The 20,655-nt window shown below is 30.2% G+C and overlaps 1 protein-coding gene across 11 annotated transcripts in view; it reads left to right on the forward strand.

Annotated features, from left to right (window-relative positions):
* The window catches only part of LOC127065370 (serine/threonine-protein kinase BRSK2), a 39,405-nt gene that overhangs the window by 3,239 nt on the left and 15,511 nt on the right, over positions 1-20,655 (forward strand). For 10 of the 11 annotated variants that reach the window (XM_050997610.1, XM_050997612.1, XM_050997604.1 and 7 more), the window contains exons 2-7: positions 15,080-15,260; positions 15,505-15,645; positions 16,798-16,948; positions 17,108-17,323; positions 17,871-18,070; positions 18,347-18,577. In XM_050997610.1, coding sequence (XP_050853567.1) covers positions 15,080-15,260; positions 15,505-15,645; positions 16,798-16,948; positions 17,108-17,323; positions 17,871-18,070; positions 18,347-18,577 — 1,120 coding nt within the window. Of the gene's footprint in view, positions 1-6,710; positions 7,029-15,079; positions 15,261-15,504; positions 15,646-16,797; positions 16,949-17,107; positions 17,324-17,870; positions 18,071-18,346; positions 18,578-20,655 lie in introns of those variants that run through there. The other variant, XM_050997611.1, reaches the window with a different exon arrangement.

The raw sequence follows: 20,655 nt of genomic DNA on the forward strand, positions 1-20,655 counted from the left end.
AACGTTGAGGAATCGTATCAACCCTTCGGGCGATACGATCGTGACTTCGTCGGTTATATGATGCATTAACACAACGTATGTGTGTGTGTATGTATATAGAGACGAATTGAAGAGCATAGAGTCACGCGTTAGTTCTAATTAACGAGCGGTTAGTGACGAATAAATTGAAGTTGTTATCCAACTATGATTGCACTTGTACTACTCGTTCTACTTCTGCATATATGTATTAAAATTTAAGAGACAAAAATTAATTTTTGTAAAATTAATTTCAACATCGTTTTTGAATGGGTTTTGATAATTTATACTAAACTTTTATACTTGACGAAGTAAGTAACCTCATTTTTATATCGAACAATACAACACGTTTCGATCGTTTAACACACATATGTACATACACAAAGAGACAGAGACAGACAGACAAACAGAGAGAAAGGGAGAGAAAGAGAGAGACAGAGAGAAAGAGAGAGAGAGAGAGAGAGAGAGAGAAAGAGGGAGGAAAATGGAGTTCATTTAAAGTCTCTTCTCACCTTGGTATTTACAATACGATTAAGTACGATTAAATTCATACAATTACTAGAAAGAGAGAAGAAAAATAATAACTATTCGTTTCAAAATACACAATTCGAAAGACGATGGATCGAATTAATCCGCTCGTGATTTGTTCCAATCCTAAAATACCTCTCAAAGGCTATTCGCGGGCTCGAGCATACGTTGAAAAAAAGAGAGGAAAAAAGGGGTGTTAACAATACGTACGTACACACTCGGCAAATGCTATTCTCTGACACGTTCCGTTTAATCCTGCATGAAGGATATGTCGTTTGATTTATTTTTCTTTCTTTTTTTTCTCTTTTTTTTTTTAGAAAACATCAATAATAAAACTACGATATGATCTATGGAAATATCGTAACAATCATTCTCTATTCTTCTCGTAGTTGTCAATAACACATTTATTTATGTTGGGACAATTCAACAGTAAAGATGACATTTCTTTTCGATTTTCATCGATATGTGTGTGTGTGTAGAACGCAAGAAGATAGAGCTAAAGTACATCTAGGAAAATTCACATTTATTTTAAGGTCAATTTACCTAATACATACTTATATACGTAATATGTACGTACTACATCGATATATATATATATATATGTATGATGATGTACGTACATACAAAAGCAGTCAGAAAACAGTGTATAGGTCATAATGTATTAATCGTGGCATTCTCTCTTTGTTTTTTGTTCTAAGGAACAATAGCTAGACCGTATCAAAGAGATACGGTATAAGCAGAAATAGTAGTCAACGCCTTTTGATTGTCTCCGACGCAATATCAACAGAGAAATAAACGAAACGGAAGGAAGATCGGTTTTTATCGTTGAAATAGAGAATATTCTACCTAAATAATAACTTTAAAACGTTTTTAACAAAACATGTACGTACGTATATAACTACATACATACATATGTATGTATATACGTATTTACGAAAGAGGAACTAGATAAATCTTGTTGACCTCTATTTACCTCTACGTTCTCTATAAAAGGCAAGAAATAACAAATTTATTGCGACGTTCCAAATATCGAGGAAATAAAAGTGAATCGAGAAGCCATCCCTCTCGAAGAAATTCGCTTTTACGATCTCTCTCTCTCTCTCTCTCTCTCTCTCTCTCTCCTTCTATCTCTCTATCTATCTATCTATCTATCTATCTATTTCTCTCTTTTTTCTCTTTCTCTTTCTCTCTCTCTTTCTCTAACAATTTGAACAAGATTATATCACTTGCGTATCTAGTATGTTTGAGGAAGTCACTAAAACGGATTCTTTTACTTTCTTTTGCTCGTCTTTTGTATTTACTCGAATTTACTATGTCACATAGCATCATTTAAAAAGTCGTGTAAACAACTTTTTAGTCGATCAAAAGAAGAAGAAGAAAAAAAGAAAAGAAAAATAAGATCAGTTACAGTGAGCGAACCTTTCGAACAAGAAACATGTTCTTCTTACGTTATCGGGGTCAAGATCCACGAAAAACAAAAGCAATGTATATAAACAGAGCCACGTTGGTAATAAGAAAAGTTTAGGGTCTAAACAAAACAAATGTATATATGTAGGTACATACGTACACGCATACCCACACACATACACGATGTATATATGTAAGCAACTAAAAGTCTAGTAAAAGTATATAAATATGAGAGGAGATTAACCGACCGTAACGAATCGTAGAAGAGGGAACAGTAGTTAAACGTTAATCCTTCAATATTATAACGAGGAAAATTTTATTTAAGTATTCTAATATAAATTAACGATAAATAAGAATTAATTTTTCGAGTATTATTAATAATAGTCGGGTTCAATATGATGCATACAATATTATTAATAATATCGTTATTATAAAAAGAATCGATTTTCTCTCTCTCTTTTACTTTTTATATAAACAAAATTAAAGTAACGAACAAAATCAGATTAGAATGATATTTGATTCTTCTAATTCTCTAAAGATTCTGAAATGAATTGTCATAAGTATAACGAATACTATTCGGATTATTATAAATATAAATAACGTTATCAGAAAATAGATCAATTTTCTCTCATATGTATGTACTTTTCTATGAACGAAATTAGTTTAAAGTGATATTTGATTAGCCTACTTCTTTTAAGACTTACAGTTGATTACTATCGAAATTATAGATATCATAATCATGAATATTACTCATATTATCAAAAAAATACATCTCTCTCTCTCTCTCTTTCTCTTTCTCTCATACCTACTTTCCTATAAAAAAAGATTTAACATAATAAACAAAATTAACATAGAATGTGATACTTGATCAATCTAATTTTTTTAATGATTAAACTAGATCATTGAGTTAAATCATTGAAGTTAAAGATATCATAATTATCACGAATAATTATCACTAAGATATATGTAATAATAATCATAAAATAATATCTACATATTATTACGAATAACATATAAGATTCATGATCGAACATGGTATAGTGACAATAAGATATGTTGATAAATGACGAATGAATTCTATTCGGTGATCTAAATTCCTTATTCAAGGAATGAGTAATGAAATTGCCGGCCGCCGTGCCATCAAGCATGGTTTGAATTATAAGCTTGTATTGTAAACTATGAACCCATATATATATACACGTATACGTATACGTAGGTATCCGTATGTATTCACGTGTATATGTACAATGGTAGAACCAAAAGCAATCGATGAAGACATTAACGAAAGAAGTATACACGATAGTTACAATACTATTCTCTTGAGAGAGGTACTAAACGGTGCAGCAAAGAGGCAACGCGGATTGGACGAATGGGCGTGACGCGAAAAATCAATAGGATCGAAGGTGGTAGACTAAAGAGATGAATCGGTGCAACGTTGTTCTCTCGGTAAGGTGTGATTAACCGCACACATGAGATTCATAGATGTCGTGTAGGCGTTAACTATTTACAACGATATTCTATTGTCTCCTAATGACAGTGAGTGATTATGCATATATATACGTTTGTATATATGTATGTATGTTTATATGTATCGTATTGTATTTCGCAAAATTACGAAACTTATTTCACCACTTTTCTTCCTCTTTTTCTTCTTCTCCTTTTATTTTTATATCTTCTCTACGAATACCAATCACGATAATTGCGTTTTTTTCCCTTTTTTAACACTCTTACTTTTACTTAAAAAGAATTTCCTTTTGAAAATCTTCCCTTTTCCAATGATTTTAACGAATCGTTGGGCATGAATATTAATGATCATCTTTTCTGTCCTTTTCTTCTTCTTTTTTCTTTCTTTCTTTCTTTCTTTTTTTCTTTTATTTCCGTTCAATCCTCCGTAATGCCATGTAAATTTGAAATCATAATTGAGAGACGTTCCACCGACCGATGCGATTAACTTGAATTTTTCTAATTTTTCCTTTTTTTTTTTTTCTTTCATTTTAATACCAAAGCATTTGATCGATCGATCGAGCTTAAACCTATTATATTTCAAATAAATTTCTTTAATAATTAGTCTTTACTTTAGTAAATGGAAATTTTTTATGACTTATATATTAAATAATAAAATAATGTACAATGTATCTAAATTTATGAATTTCCTTTAGTTTTCGTTTTATGAAATCGATCGTTTTGACGATTGATGGGCTCGTATATTCATATATTTAAATCTCATTTCCATTTTTTTTTCTTTCCTTTCAGGTAATTAATCCTTAGTTCATATCAGCGAGATCAATATTTATTAATTATATTTATAAATTTCAAATTAGATAATTCTTTTGTTTAGAAAAGAAAAAAGAAAGAGAATTGTACAGAGTTAGTACACACACGCACACGTACAGTTTTCTATTACGTTTACTATGAATTATATATCCCATCAAAGCGAATATAAAATAAAAGAATCGTTGCGGCACGCACGTTGTCCGTTTCTTACGAATGAATTCGGTCGCAATAGAATCTTTTTATCCTATCCAACGAGGAAGGTAAAGATGGTAGTGGTGGGATGGTAGTGATGCTTTACGAAAGGAACCTCGTAGCCATTGCAAATGGACCTTTCAAGGAGCGTTAAAAGATTCAAAAGCATTCACCTTTTCTTCAGCTTTTCCTCGCTAGCTGCTATGAAATAAAATCTTATCAAAGAAACGTAAATGTTTCGTATACTATTTATTATTTTATATCGTATGTATTATTAACAGAATATATAAAAAATAAATAGAAAAATATTTGGATCAAAGAATGTTTCATGACTCATTTATAATGGGATATTTAAAATTTATAGTAGATAAATATTTTTATATTAAATTCCATATATATATATAATAAATAAATATAAATAGTAAATAAATAAAGACAAACATATATATATATATAAAATCATAATTCGTAGACACACATACACGCATATATATATATTTATATATAAATATAATAATATTCATATCTATATAAATTCGACAAAAATGAAATAAAAAAAGAGTTTGATTGTTCCTACAATTAAATTTAATCTTACCATTAAAAAAATTAAAATAGTTGTTAAAAATAATTGAGTCTGAGCGATAAAGTACATCAGAAAGAAAAAAAAAACTTGAAAAAATAATTACACCATTTCTACCTTCACATTTGACGATGTTAATCCGACTCTAGTTAGAATCCGCTAGAATTTTTATTTCTTCCCTTTTTTTCCTCCCTCGCGAATAACGTCCAACTCTCCCGTTTATTTACAAGTCCGAAAGTGGAGAGTATGGATGTTGTTTTCACGATGATTTCAATATCGAACATACATACGGTGAAAGAAAGAGAGAGAGAGAGAGAGAGAGAGAGAGAGAGAGAGAGAGAGAGAGAGAGAGAGAGAGAGAGAGAGAGAGACAGAGGCAAATACATACTTACATATATATCTACATTTTATATATCGTATACGTATATATGTGCGTGTATATATACAACGTCGACTGTGTTTCATACACTGTAAACACTTTGAATAATAAAGCGGCTAGCATGTACTTCCGTGCACCCTTCTGTTATTACGTTCCGTTGAAGGGTACCGGGTAACAACGGACCGCGAGAAGGTTCGTATGTCTGCACCCATTATACCCTGTTATAAGACTCACAGGTATTTAAATTTTTCTCGATAACTCTTCTTTCGAACAGTTTTATCGTTAAGTTACGTTTTCATCACGTGGAAATATTTCACATCTGTATATCGGACGATTTGTAATATAAAAATTAAAACTAACCGAGGAAAAAATAATTAAATTGATCCATCGAAAGTTTCTATCTTTTTCTCTCTTTTCTTCTTCATATATATATATATATATATATATATATTACTTTTTCTTTTCGCAAATGTACGTGCACATGTATTATCGTATTTTATGATTGTGAATATACAATTCATCATATTGAACCATTCATTTCTTTCCTCTTACATTTTTCTTTTTTAACTTTGATCAAATAAGAAAAAAAATACAAACATATATATATATATATATATATATATATATATATATATGTATAACTTCTTACAATCGCGTGAATTACCAAACACTTCTGAAAATATTTCGCAAACTAAACCTTTTTCAACATTGTACTCTAATACTTTTTTATTATAAGAATCGATTCGTACAAAGAAAAGTCGTAGTTTTTAAAAAATAATCGATAGTTTTGAAATAGAAACTAGTATAATTATCTTGAGAGAAGAATATATTTTTCATCGCCAGATATATATCTTGAAATTTTATCCTACAACATTTTCTTTTCATAAAATCAAAAACAAAGGAGATATCTGAGATGATAATTACTAACACTCTGTCTATGTATATCATTTATATATATATATATACACACTCTGTACTCTTTCTTATATATATATACTCTATATTCTCTTTTATATATATATATATATATATATATATATACACACACACACACATATATTTTTTTAATTCTTATAGAAAATTACAGAAAGCTCTTTCTCTCTCTCTCTCTCTCTTTTTCTTTTCTGATTTATTCCATATACAAAAACGTTCCAGAAAATAGAAAATATTTTAATAATAACTTTAGCACATTTAAACAATGAAGAAATAAAAAGGAAAAGAGTTCGTATAAACGTACGTACTATTCGACTTTCTTTTCAATTTTGTATTTTCTATCGCAAATTAATTATTTCATTAAACGAACGTACAGAGAAAAATTGTTTAAACAAGTGTTTAAAATCTTCGTGAAAGAATAAAACGTAATTTCCAGCAAATCCAAGCAACGTCTGGATATATGGAGACATGGTAAGAAAATCAATAACATGTTTACAGATTTTGTATTAAGACGTAACAAGATCACCTCGAACGTCTTTAAGAAAAGTCATAAGAAAAGTAAACAAAAGAGATAGATAGTTCGTTGAAAATCGATTCCGTCGTAACTCGTAAACACAATCGTATGTTTATACGAACTTCATTCATTGGTGAAACGTGCTAGAGTCATCATTAAAATATTTCTCACTGGAACATCTTATACATCTTCTCCATACTTAATATGTACGTATATATTTTACATATTATCTATGTCTCTAACTGTGTGTGTATATATTTCTGTTCATTCTAATCCTTATAGAAAACTGAAGCAAGCACCTTATCTCTTTCTCTCTCTCTCTCTTTCTTTCTTCACGATTTACTGCACGATAAACGTAACTATAATACTACTACTAAAAATTTGGCGTAAAAACGATATTCGACCTATTTTGATTGCCAAAATTTTTTCAAAAAGAAATTCTCGTTTATCGAATAGCATGATTTAATTCTTTTCTCTCTTTTTCTCTTTCTTTCTGCAGTATACATACATACATACATACATACATACATACATATGTGCATACGTGCATCGATAGACAAGATACCAAAAACATTTAGAGACCTTTCTTCCATTTCTTATATACATATGTGTAAGTATGTACTGCGCACTTTAATAAATCCAATCTTACGAACTTATTTTATTTCTTTAGAGTGGTACTATGTACTTGCAACGCGTGTACGTGTTCACACGTGAAAATATAATTTTATTTCTACAGTAGATATATATATATATATATATATATATATATATATAAACACACGTATTTCAAACATCTGTTATCCCTCTCCTCCTCTATTCCTTCTCTATCCCATACTCCATCCCCCAACTCCCCACTCCCCCTTTTTAATGTAATTCCAGTGTGCACGTCACCTACATGTAACCTCGTTAGAACAAGGGAAAAGAGAACACCGTCGAACGTTGTATCGGATTGGCCCTAGCGACAATTTGATGAAGCTCGTAGGTAATAGGGAAAATATCGAGATATAATTCGATTCCGCGGTCGTCTATCTCGTCTACGACGACGAAGATATGAGAAAGAAAGAGAAATAAAGACAGAGACAGACAGACAGACAGACAAAGAGAGAGAGAGAAAGAGAGAGAGAGAGAAAGAGCAAGAAGATGGAATTTCATAAATTTTTTTTTTTATAAAAATTTGCACATCTTTGCCGAATTTCTGAAGAGAGAATAAACAGGGACAGACAGAAAGGAAGGTATATAATTTTCTTATAATTTTATTTTTCTTAATTTAAAATTTTTTCTTTTTCTATTATGAAGTTTTATTGCAATACAAAAATTGTCCATCGATTTACATAAATACTTCATGAAAATGTATATTTCAGTAGGAAACTTAATAGAATTTATAAATAAAAAAGAAAAACATGGTTTTGTTCGCGATTCGTGAAAAAGGATTGAAACAAGAGAACACAGAGATAACTACTATCGAACTTTTAAACTTTTAAATCGTTTTCACGTTGATGTTATGCTTTTACGTTTTACGTTTTTTCTTTTTCCTTTGTTTTTATTCTTTTCACAAGTTTATCGTCCGATTATGAAATGATGTAACGAGGTTAGCGTGCATCATAATTACTAAAAAATTTAATTAATCGTTTTAACGATTATTGAAATATTAATAGAAGAAAGAACTAATGTATTTCAGCTTGTTATCTAATTCACGTAGCTAAATTACGGTCGAAGAATAGGTGTTCAACCGGATTAGAAAATATCAGTGAAACCTTACGTAAAGACTTTCGTGTTTCTTCGACGATGAGTCAAGAACATAATCATTGAACTTGTACACTCGTGTATACAGACGTATGTACATGTGTATGTGTGTGAATTTGTGAAAAGAAAAAAAAAATTATTTTTTTATTAAATTGTAAAAAAACGATGATAAAAAATTAAACTTTAATTTAGAGTTAAGTTTTTATATACGTATCTATGATACATACATATGTATATTATATAGCTACGTAAGTATATATGTATTACGAACGTAGAAAACATCGAGTAGAACGAATTATTTGAATGGACGTAGCGAGTTGACGCTATGACATATATTCAAGTATGAAACTTTCCAAGAGACATTTCTAACAGGGGCTTCTCGGTGTTATACATATTTTCTGGACGATGCCACGACGAGCTGTATACGTGTAGCCATATATAAATCTGATTTGTATATACATAATGTAGCACGTTCACGTATAATATTCAATTTACCAAAAAGTTCTCTTCGTTTTATTTATTTGTTTTTTTCTTTATATTAAAAAATAAAAAATACATAAATAAAACTATAAAAAGAAATTCTATTTGAAAATAATTTCAAGAAAATAAATAAAATTTTATTTAAATAGAAAAATATGTACGCATATGATGGTGCATTAAAATGGACAGTAATTATGAGAAATACATTTATATACAGAGGAAAGAAATTTTTATTTAAAGATAATTGTGAACTAACTAGACGTCATTTACATGTGACGTCAGTTTATTATTACGTTACAGATATATACGTACGAATACGTATTCGCGCATATATCTACGTACATGCTGATTTTCGACGATGTATATTTTTATTTAACGACATTTTTATTAAATATTATTTCCAAATAATATCACATTAAGTCGACACGATTTATTTATTTAGCAAAGAAATATACGAAATTTTTATTTTCAAATACGTGCATATACGTACACATATACATACACGTATACACATACACGTATACACACATTAAACGTATAATGAAAAATTCATCGGTGCTAATGCAAATGTGTCGTTAAGTGTTGTAATACGTCTATCACGAAATCGGATAAATATAAAACGAGACAGTCGATCACAACTCGGTTTATACTATCGAGTCGATATCGGTTGAATCGTGCGTGATGCAGGTCGTTAGGGAAAGTGCACTTCAACGTTCGTACGCGTGGCAGTAATGCAATTCTCTCGGATTTGGCGGGAAGTGCGGACAGTCGACACCCATCACACCGAAATTACACGAGTCGGATAGCGTAGAAGGTTTAGTGCACTGTGTTATGTACGATGAAATCTCCCCTTGAAATATCCATCTTCGATTAGAACGCATTTCATCTATGCCCCAGTCGGTACTATATATACACATATATACACATACATATAGTCAGATGGATATTTCCATCGATGCATCCATGCACTTCGAAACCCGCCTATACTTACTTTGGGAAAACAAAGTACTACTTAGAGCCGCCCTTTTGTTTCGACGATGAGCGTGCCGTTTTTCCGTAGTAACTTTCCGGCTTCGTTCTTCTCTTTCTTTCTCTGTCTCTCTCTCTCTCTCTTTTTTCTTTTTTATCTCTCTTTTTTCGTTTTCTTTGGTTGCTTTTTTGTTCTTTTTTTTTTGGAGAGAAAATATCTTCTCATTTTCTCACGAAAATGAATGATAGAGACGAATAAGAATACAAAAGAATGCAGTCAAGAAAGAAAATCAGTCACGCCTATTTCCTTTTCAATTTTTTGATAAAACGATGAAAAAACTGAAAACGTTCGATGAATTTTACTTTACCTCAATTTCGATATTCTCTCTGTCTCTCTTCTTCTCTCTCTCTCTTTCTCTTTTTCTCTCTATATCTATCTATCTATCTATCCATTTATCTCTCTTTTTCTCCTTTTTCTTCCTTTCACCACGATATATCTTTCTACTTCTATCGACCGTCGTAAAATGTCGATACTCCCCTTGGACCGACATATTTCTTGAGAATGTAAACCCTCTTTGTTAAATCGTATACTCGATACCACTGTATGATTTGTCAAGAAATAAAATAATAAAATAAAAAGGGGAAACAATAACGCAATGTAGAAAGATTTCTCTATTGATATTACTTATAAGTCACTTAACGATTTATGATATATCATTTAATAGTAATAATAATTCGATGTTAAATATACGTATTCGATTCTATCCATTTTCATCACAGATTGCCGCTGTAATAGGCAATCTTCGTCGTTGCATCGTATGCAAGGCTAAGATGCATTAGGAATACTGTAGAGTTTCTCACACGAGAACGTGTACGACAGAGACGAAGAGAGAGAGAGAGAGAGAAAGATAGAGATAGAGTGTCAACGCGAACTTTGCCTCGGAGTCTCGCTAAGTCAATTATGTGCTAAGTATAACCGTATAAAATCACGGTTACCATCGTAATTACATGGAGATCCGAGTGGCAACGTATAAGCGAATCGACGTATAGCGTAGATATTTTATTGATAAGAAAAAAAACAGAAAAGAAAAAAAAATTTTAAAGATCGATAGATAGTGCTAATATGAACGATGGAAAAAAGAATTACACAAAAAAAAGAACTAAACCAAAGAGAGAAAGAAAAAAGAAAAAAGAAAAGAGAAAGGAAAATTAAACCATTTTCTGCAATAATGTTTAATCGGATATGTATACATGAGATCATTCGATTTCTTTTCTTTTTTTTCGTTTTTCCAAAAGTCGGTATCGTCAAAGTGCATACACACCTATACACAGACACACATACCTGTACACCCACGCATACAGATTCCTATATACATATACAAAAAGAGAGAGAGAGAGAGAAAATATCAGAGTACTTTTGCAAACATAAAACACAGCGTATATTCGTGCCGAGTAAAAAGAGAGTATTCACCCGTTCGTATCTCCAAGCAGACGAGAAGTAATTCCATAAGTGAGAGTACCCTCATAGGTTAATTATGCGTTTCGTAAAACGGTCTAGACTACCGTTTTACCTTCCTTGACACGCATATGAACCTAACGTTTTTCACAAATGAGGGATATGGAGGTGGGGAGAGGAAAAAAGAGAAGGATTATTTTTCTCATTAAAACGATTCAAACCTTTTTTTCCATTTTAATTACAAAACGAATGTCTCTAAAAATATACGAGATTTCACTCTCTCTTTCTCTCTTTCTGTTTTTCTCTTTCGAAATCGATAAACATATGAGAAATGTTTTATCAATCAGACATATTCGAATTATTTTTTTATCGTTTTGACGATAAAAACGATGTTATTTTTATCTCAGGGACTCGAAATAAAATCGTTTGATTCAAATATGAGAGAGAGAAAAAAAATAAAACGTGACAAGGCATTTCGTGTAATCACTGTCATAATTTTGAGATATGTATCTTTGATTTTATTTCTCTCTCTCTCTCTATATATATATATATCTCCCTCTCTCTCTCTCTCTTTCTGTCTCTCTTTCTCTTTTAAATAAAGATCGATGAGTCGAATTAATTCAACGGAAACACTATGTCATCGTCAAATATGCAAATTGTTCTACCGAACCATATATATCAAACGAAACTACGATATGTATAGGTGCAATGAAAAAAGAAAAGAAAAGAAAAAAATGTAACAGTCATTTGCACTATAAATCATTTCGATATAGTTCAATGCGAGTGCTAACAATATCGTACGATACAAATCGAACGTTTTGTTTCGTTTCTTTTTCTTTCTTCTTTTTTAATTCCATCTTTTAACGTCGCGTCAGTCGTTTCTCGTACGGATTATTAGTGCAGACATAAAGGGAACATAATTCTTTACAATTTGTTATAACCAGTGTACTTTAAATAACGTTATAACGTTCGTAGATCTTTGAGATTGTTTGATACTTTGATCTTGGAATCGTGCGAAGTAATGTCTATGAGAATAATATTTTCTGCATGATTGCACATAATAACACATTTATTTGTTTGATCAGTATCATTATCAATTGATAATACTGAAATATTTTGTACTTAAATATTTTATCAAATAAACGATCAGTTATCTATACGTAAATATTTTCATCGATATAATACAATTAAGTGTCAAAATAGCGTAACTTTTATTACGTACTTATTTTATTATAAATATCTACTGATCGGATTTATATAAAGTACTGATCAAATGTTTAAAAATACTGACTCAATAAATAGCAACCATAGAATAATACATGTTCAACCTATATGAGGTCGAGGGATGGGGATTCTTCTTTGATGAAGAGATGTTAATGCGTGTGTGTATATGTACAAAGAACATACTATAACAATTCTTGATATTAGAACCTTGATCGAGTCTTGATAATGACCGTGCTACTTGCTATTGGATTGTTGAATTGTCACTTTTAAAATATTCAGTGTAATTCATCAGTGAACAAACGCTTTTTCAATCAATTATAAAAGAATTCCAAACATTCTTCGAACGACTTTGCATAACTTGAAACGAAATTGAAAAAGTTTCATTTTCATTAATGGAAGTTTAAAAGCTAGTGATATAAAGTATGAGAATAAAATATAATAATAAAATAAAAACGATTAAACACGTCCGATCGAATTTTGTCGATATTTGCTATTAAACTCGAAAATTACTATTATAAGTTTCGTTTAAAAGTAATTTAAGGCGATTTATTGCTTTATCACGATTAAAGAAATTATTAGAATCCAAACGATCGACAAAATTGAAAGTAAATAATATGTATACTAGATGGGATCATTTGCAAATAATTTTCAAAGCTATCGGATTAATATTCTTTTCGACTTTATTCGATCGGAATCTGTTAAAGCCTTTAATTCTCCATTTCAAGACGTTATCAGCTTCTTCGAGAGTATCGCTTTTATCTTTTGTACTTATTTTATATTGATCAAACGTTTTACGGTGTAACACTCGATAGCAGGAAACTACAAACGATATCTTCCTCTTCGATCCTCTTACTTCCTTCCGTAATCGTATCTTTGCTTTTTATTAAGAAAAGGAGAAAAAAGAGAAAAAGAGAAAAAGAGAAAGAGAGAGAGAAAGAAAAAGGACATTATTTTTTCGTTAAGAAGAGAACAAGAAGAAAAAGAGATATAATAATATTTGCATTCGAGAATGCCGTCGAATTCGTTAGACTTTGATGAAAAAGAAAACGAATGATAAAAAATAAAAAGAAGATAATCGCCTCCTTCAATATTCAACGACGACGTAAAGTATATTCTTATTAATATTAATGTCTCAAATTAGTTAGAATTTTTACAGAATGTTTAATTTATTCTTTTCCGATGATATTATACATGTAATTAAATACATATATGTATTTACTCGTAAAGTTATTCTATATGGGAAGATATTTTTTATTGGTTATTAAATCAAACAATTTTATATCAATATGATAACTATAATTGATAATATATTATTTTAATTGATGATAACTTATATAACGTTATTGTATATAAATACACTGATCTTTCATATTTTCGAAGTGCAAAAATAAAAAACTAAATTTAGTGGATATATATATATAAAAAAGAGAAACAAAAAAAATTAATCGGAAGCATCGCAAAATTTAAATTTGAAGAAATTTGAATGGTTAATATTATGAACGGCGTTAAATATGTTTCCAAAATAATATTCAATGAACGAATCATGAAAATAAACTATATTAAAGTACGTAGAAAATTACGAAAAAGAAATATTAAAATAAATATAAATCTTAATGAACTATCTTGCATAAGTATAAACAATATAATTAGTCTATATATTGGTCTAATCGAAACAAAAGAAAGCATTATGAAAAATTTGCGAATATATTTAGTGAAAACTTTCCCCGAAACTTTCTTTATTATATAATGTTTAAGTGGTAGAAACTTGAGACCACTCGAAGAAGGACGTTTACATAGATGACGTTTTGTGTATACACACATATACAAGCACACACAACGTGCATTCATATCTCCAGCCATGGAATTGTGAACCCTCTTGAAAAATAAGTCAAAGGTTCAAAGGGTAAAATGGGCTAAGAGAAATCCGAGTACGTATGATATCGAACGTTTAGTTCAGTTTTCTTTCTTTTTTTCTTTCTTTTATTATAATACTATTAAACGAAAACACGAGAGTTCACTTAGGATCGTTCCTATATTTTGAAAATGGATTTGTATGGGGAAAGAATCGTTGAACAATCAGAAAAAAAGAATAATATTTATACATACAAAGAGATATATCGACGATTAATTTATAGTATTAAATTTCGTTAAAAGATAATTATAATAATCTAATCTTTTTATTATCACCGTTTCAATATTTAATGTTTATAAAAAAAAAAAAAAAAAAAAAAAAAGAGAAAAGAAATAAATCATACGTTATTACTTTGAAAATATGCATTAGGAGAGATTGTCGTCGACACTTTTTTTACGATCACTATACATGCACATTAAAGGAATACTTCGTGTTCTTTATTTTTTTATTATTTCTTTTTATTTTTTTTTAAGGATTGGTCAAACTGGGCGTCCACTGCGTGTTGGGCAAGAAGGTGGCGATCAAGATCATCAACCGCGAAAAATTGTCGGAGTCCGTGTTGATGAAAGTTGAACGTGAGATCGCCATTATGAAGCTGATAGATCATCCCCATGTTCTCGGCCTTTCGGACGTTTACGAGAATAAGAAATATCTGTGAGTAAACTCTTCTTTCTTTTTGTTTTTTACAGAGCTAATAATTTAATAATCTTCGATCGATTCGTTCTATTTCTACGTCAAATCGACGTGTTAATTCGAGAGAAAACGAAAGAAAACGATCGAACGATTAATTTTCTTTAATATAGTTCGTTGACCTCCTACATGTATCTTTTTGTACGTTTTTCTTGTCCTCTTTTATTTTTCTTTTATTTTTCTTTGTTCTTTTCTCTATGTACGATAGGTACCTCGTTCTGGAACACGTCTCAGGTGGAGAGCTCTTCGATTATCTGGTTAAGAAGGGCAGATTAACGCCGAAAGAGGCCAGAAGATTTTTTCGACAAATCATTTCCGCATTAGACTTTTGCCATAGCCATAGCATATGGTAAGTTAATCTTTTTTTTTTATTATTTTTTCAGATAACAATATTGTAACTGTTAAATCGATTAATTTTTATAACAGACAAAAATTTCTATCAAACAATCATATGTATTATTAATACAAAGGTGATTGAGATATAGCAAGAATTTATTAGAATTTATAAGAAAATTATTTTTTCATGAAAAATCTATTATATTATTGATATTATAAAAAAATATTGAAATTCCATTACCCCCATGGAAACTCTCAATTTTTATCTCTTACGAAGATTTTAAAACGGAAAAAAAAAGCAAGAAACAAATTCGATATTCTATAAATTTCTCATAATGTCTTTCATGTAGAGAAAAAAATATTAACTTAAAAAATTTTATTGGATAGAATAATCGAAATTTTATGCCTATTAACGATGGCAATTTTTCAATAATTCTGAAATATAAAATAAAGCAGCAAATATGAAAACCTATTATATGAAATACCTACGGATATTCATAAAACATAAATACATTTACAACCCTTCTTTCTCCTCCCTCACCTTCAATCTTCATCCGTGCTCCTCATAGTGTTATAACATTTAGTTAAGAAGTCTATTTAAAGTAGATATATAATATCCTTACGTCAGGCACAAAGACTAACTGACACGATTGTCGTCTCTCTACTATGAGTTCTACGAATTGGGTTAAGGATTCGTTCTTAGTATGCAGGAGCAGGAGGGAGGAGAAGTGGGAGTTAGGAGGTGGAAGGAGTTGTAAAAGGAAGCAAAACAAAGGGTACACGATGAGGGTGAAGTTCGGAAAGGCCTAGTTGGCAAAGCGTATCGGGAAAACTGAGTTCAATCGAATAAATTTTCTCTTCGCGATAGTAGACCTAATTTATAGAAGAGCAAAAACAAGAGGGGAAAAAAGATAGGAGAAAAAGAAACCTCCGTAAGATTCACTCGTTCGATTGAAAAAATATATATATATATATTAATTCGCACTAATTAACAATAACGAACAAAAATGAACATACGATTTTTAATTCGGATATCTCATATAGATACATAAGGACACACGTGTACTCAAACACATAGTAATTAATTTATATCAATCATTTTCTTATTAAACCTATTTATCAAATAAGATAAATCTCAAGTAGTCGTCGTTTTCTCATTTTTCAGTCATAGAGATTTAAAGCCTGAAAATTTGTTATTGGACGAGAAGAACAATATTAAGATAGCGGACTTTGGGATGGCGTCGTTGCAACCAGCGGGTTCGATGTTAGAAACCAGCTGTGGCTCGCCTCATTATGCCTGTCCGGAAGTGATCAGAGTTAGTCTCTTAGTTTAATCAAATGAAAATATATCATTTTGGACAGACGATACTTTCGTAATAAAATAACAATGACGACAACGACAACAATAATAATAATAACAAAATAAATAAAAAAAAATAAAGAATAAGAAAAACTCATTTTTTCATTCATTACAGGGAGAAAAATACGATGGTAGGAAAGCAGACGTATGGTCATGCGGTGTTATACTTTATGCACTTTTAGTTGGAGCTTTACCCTTCGACGACGATAATCTAAGAAAGTTATTAGAGAAAGTTAAACGCGGAGTGTTTTACATACCGCATTTCGTACCACCGGAATGCCAGAATCTACTTCGAGGAATGATAGAGGTTGATCCGGACAAAAGATTAACGGTAAGCTACTTACTCAATGGCAAATCGAATTTCTCTCTTCCCTCGCTTTTCCTCATCCTTCCTTCCTTCTATTCTATTTACCCTAACACACGATCGTGATGCTACTATTTTATTTTATTTTTCTATTTTTCTGTTTTTTTTTTTTTTCTTTGATACGATCTCACATTTTTTTAAATTTACCAACCATTCAAATTTAACATAAAAATGATAATAATAAAATATAATATACCACGTATATCATAGATATAAAATAAATATATGCACTCTACGTAAACTAAACATATAAAAAGAAATATACACATATATACACACACACACACTTCCAAGTGTATTATAAATATAAAAATATACTATACGTATATTATACATATTATAATAAATTTATAATCATGTATAATATAGATATAATAAATATTATGCTACGTATCATCCTTTCGTTCTTTTCGAGTTGATATCTTTTTTAATTTATCAACGTTATTCAAATTAATTATATATTTCGAATATTTTTACGTGTTAATATATCGCGATATACGATATTATTTTTCAGCTTGCTGAAATAAACAGGCACGTATGGGTAACAGCGGCGGGGAAAGGGGAATTAGAGTTGGAATTATCGATGATGGACGTGGTGCAGACGCACGTTATTCCGTCCGTTGACGCCATCGATCCCGATGTCTTGCAAGCGATCGCCAGTTTGGGATGTTTCAAAGAACGAGATAAATTAATTCAAGAACTTCTTAGCCCGAAGTAAGAGAATTTCGAAAGAAATCATAAATGATTAACATAAAGAAATATATCATCGTTCAATCGACCAGCATAATATATCGAATCGAATTATCGAGATATCTTTTTATCTCTCGATAACAATTCAATCGAATTTCGAATATTTTTTCCGCCATATCTTTCTATTCTTTTTTGTGTCTTTTTTTGTTTTATTTTCTTTTCTTTTTCCTATCTTTATACATCGATCGCAATACGAATTATATGATTGTTTTTTTTCTTTCTTTCCTCCCTTTTTTCTAGTCATAACACGGAGAAAGTGATATACTTTCTCTTGCTCGAAAGAAAACGAAGAAGGCCAGCATGCGAAGACGAGCTGGAGGTAATGAGAGGTGGTGTAAGAGGAACTGGGGGACAATTGGAAGCCGATCCACCAAGAAAACGAGTGGACACGTGTCGTGTTAACGGCAGCACTGCGTTAAATCTTGGACAAATTAGTCATGGTTCCCCTTTGACACCCAGAAGACAATCGAGGTAAAATTAAAAACTTTTATTTATTCTGTCAATATTTTTTATTAATGGTAAGTATTTGGCAAGAGAAATGGTCAGTATCTCTGTGTGTATGTGTGTCATTCTTTATTATATATATATATATATATTTTAATCAGTATAAATAATTAAGTCTAAAGATTGCGTCATTTATATTACGTATTGATATTTTATTATAAATATTGACCAGATTTATTTAAAATATTGAATGAAATATATTGAAAATACTGACGGAATAAATAACAGTTAAATTAAAAATGATTTTACATATTCTTTTTCTTTATTTTTCTTTCTTTCTTTCTTTCTTTCTTTCTTTCTTTCTTTCTCTTTCTCTCTATTTTCTTTTTTCTTTATTCGTGCTTTCATTCACAATGACAAGGCGTATTTCTTTATAACGAAGAAAAATAACAATGTTAACGATGGTGAACGCCTTATCGCAACTCTGACCTAGATCTCGGCTCTATCATTTTTCGATCACAGTACAGTGAACATTTAGCTTTAAGGAAACTCAAACAATTAGTATATTTTGTTATAATTTTACAGCTCTTTCTTTCAACAATTTCTTTTTCCTTTTCTTCTTTTCTTTCTTTCTTTCTCTCTTTTTTTTTTTAATTAATTATTCATTTATTATAATGAAAAATCATAATATCAAACGAATTACCGATAGGAAAAAAGTATGCATTAGCTTTGACGAAAAATAATAACATTTTGTTAAAATATTCTATTACCATTTCGCAATCATTTTTTATCTTCTTTTGTCTTTTTTATTCCCTTTTTTTTATTCAGTAAAATATTATTATTTCAAATGAATTTTCGATCGTTCAAAAAAGCAAGTATCAGCTTTGACGAGAAATAATTACATTTTCTTTCTACAATTTTTCATCTTTTTTTTTTATATATATATATTCGTTCTTTTCTCTTTTTTATTTATATTTAACGCATATAATTTCAATAGAATGTTTGACGAAAAAAATCGAGTATTAACTTTAAAAAAAATATCAGAATTAATTATCGTGCCTCGCTATAATATTATAACTTGAAAACTTATCTTCCTCATATTCGTTTATCGTATTAAATGCTTCTCCTGTAATTATTTCAAGTACAAAATATTCTGTAATTATTCTCAGTACGAAAACCTATATAATTATATCACAAACACATGAAATATATTATACAAAACGCGAGAAATAATCGAGATATGATCGTTTATATCCGATTAATATAATCGTTTCTTTTCTTTTTTCATTGCAACCAATCTTTTCTCTTTTTCTTTTCTCTTTTTCCTTCCAAAAACTAATTGATTTAAAAAAAATTTTCTTTCTACCGAGCCACGATTACAAACTATATAACAGACATTACCGTAATTATCAGGAAGGAAAACGTGAAAGCTTACGAACGTCGGACCGACGTTTAATCGCTCGAAGCGAGAAAGCAAACGTACACACGACCTTAGTTTTACGCTACGATATCGCGTGACTTTGTTGTTACGCCTTTGGACGTGTCGCGTGCTCGATATCACACGCGTTTCCCGTTTCTTTCTTTTCTTTTGTTTCTCTCTCTCTCTCTCTCTTTCTCTTTTTCTTCTTTTTCATTGTTTTCTTTATTTTCCTTTCCGTATCCTCGCGCGTTCAGCGAGCCGTGCGAGTTTTATATAGACGATTAGCACGAACACACGTATCCACGAGCTTCTTCTAATAACTTATTATTCATTCCTCCTCTTACTCCTCTTATTTGTTTTAATATCGAATTCTCATGGTCATGTAAACTTGATTTAACGATAAGATATTGTGACCTAATGATCATATAAAAGCGACCCAAGTTATACATTTATTTATTTTCTTCTTTTTCTTTTCTCCATTTCTTCTTCCTTCAAGGTTCTACGTAATTACTTGTAATAATTATTATTAATATAAACGTAAAATAAAAAATGGTCAATCGATTCAATCCTACACGCTTGGATAATTTAGACAAAGAAAAAAGGAAAAGGAACTAAACCTTACTTCATCAAAATAAAATGATGTCATATCTCCTCGTAAACATCAATATCGTTGCCAATAACAACA

Source organism: Vespula vulgaris, chromosome 7 (assembly GCF_905475345.1).
Source record: "Vespula vulgaris chromosome 7, iyVesVulg1.1, whole genome shotgun sequence".
In the NCBI taxonomy this organism is placed as follows: Eukaryota; Metazoa; Arthropoda; class Insecta; order Hymenoptera; family Vespidae; genus Vespula; species Vespula vulgaris.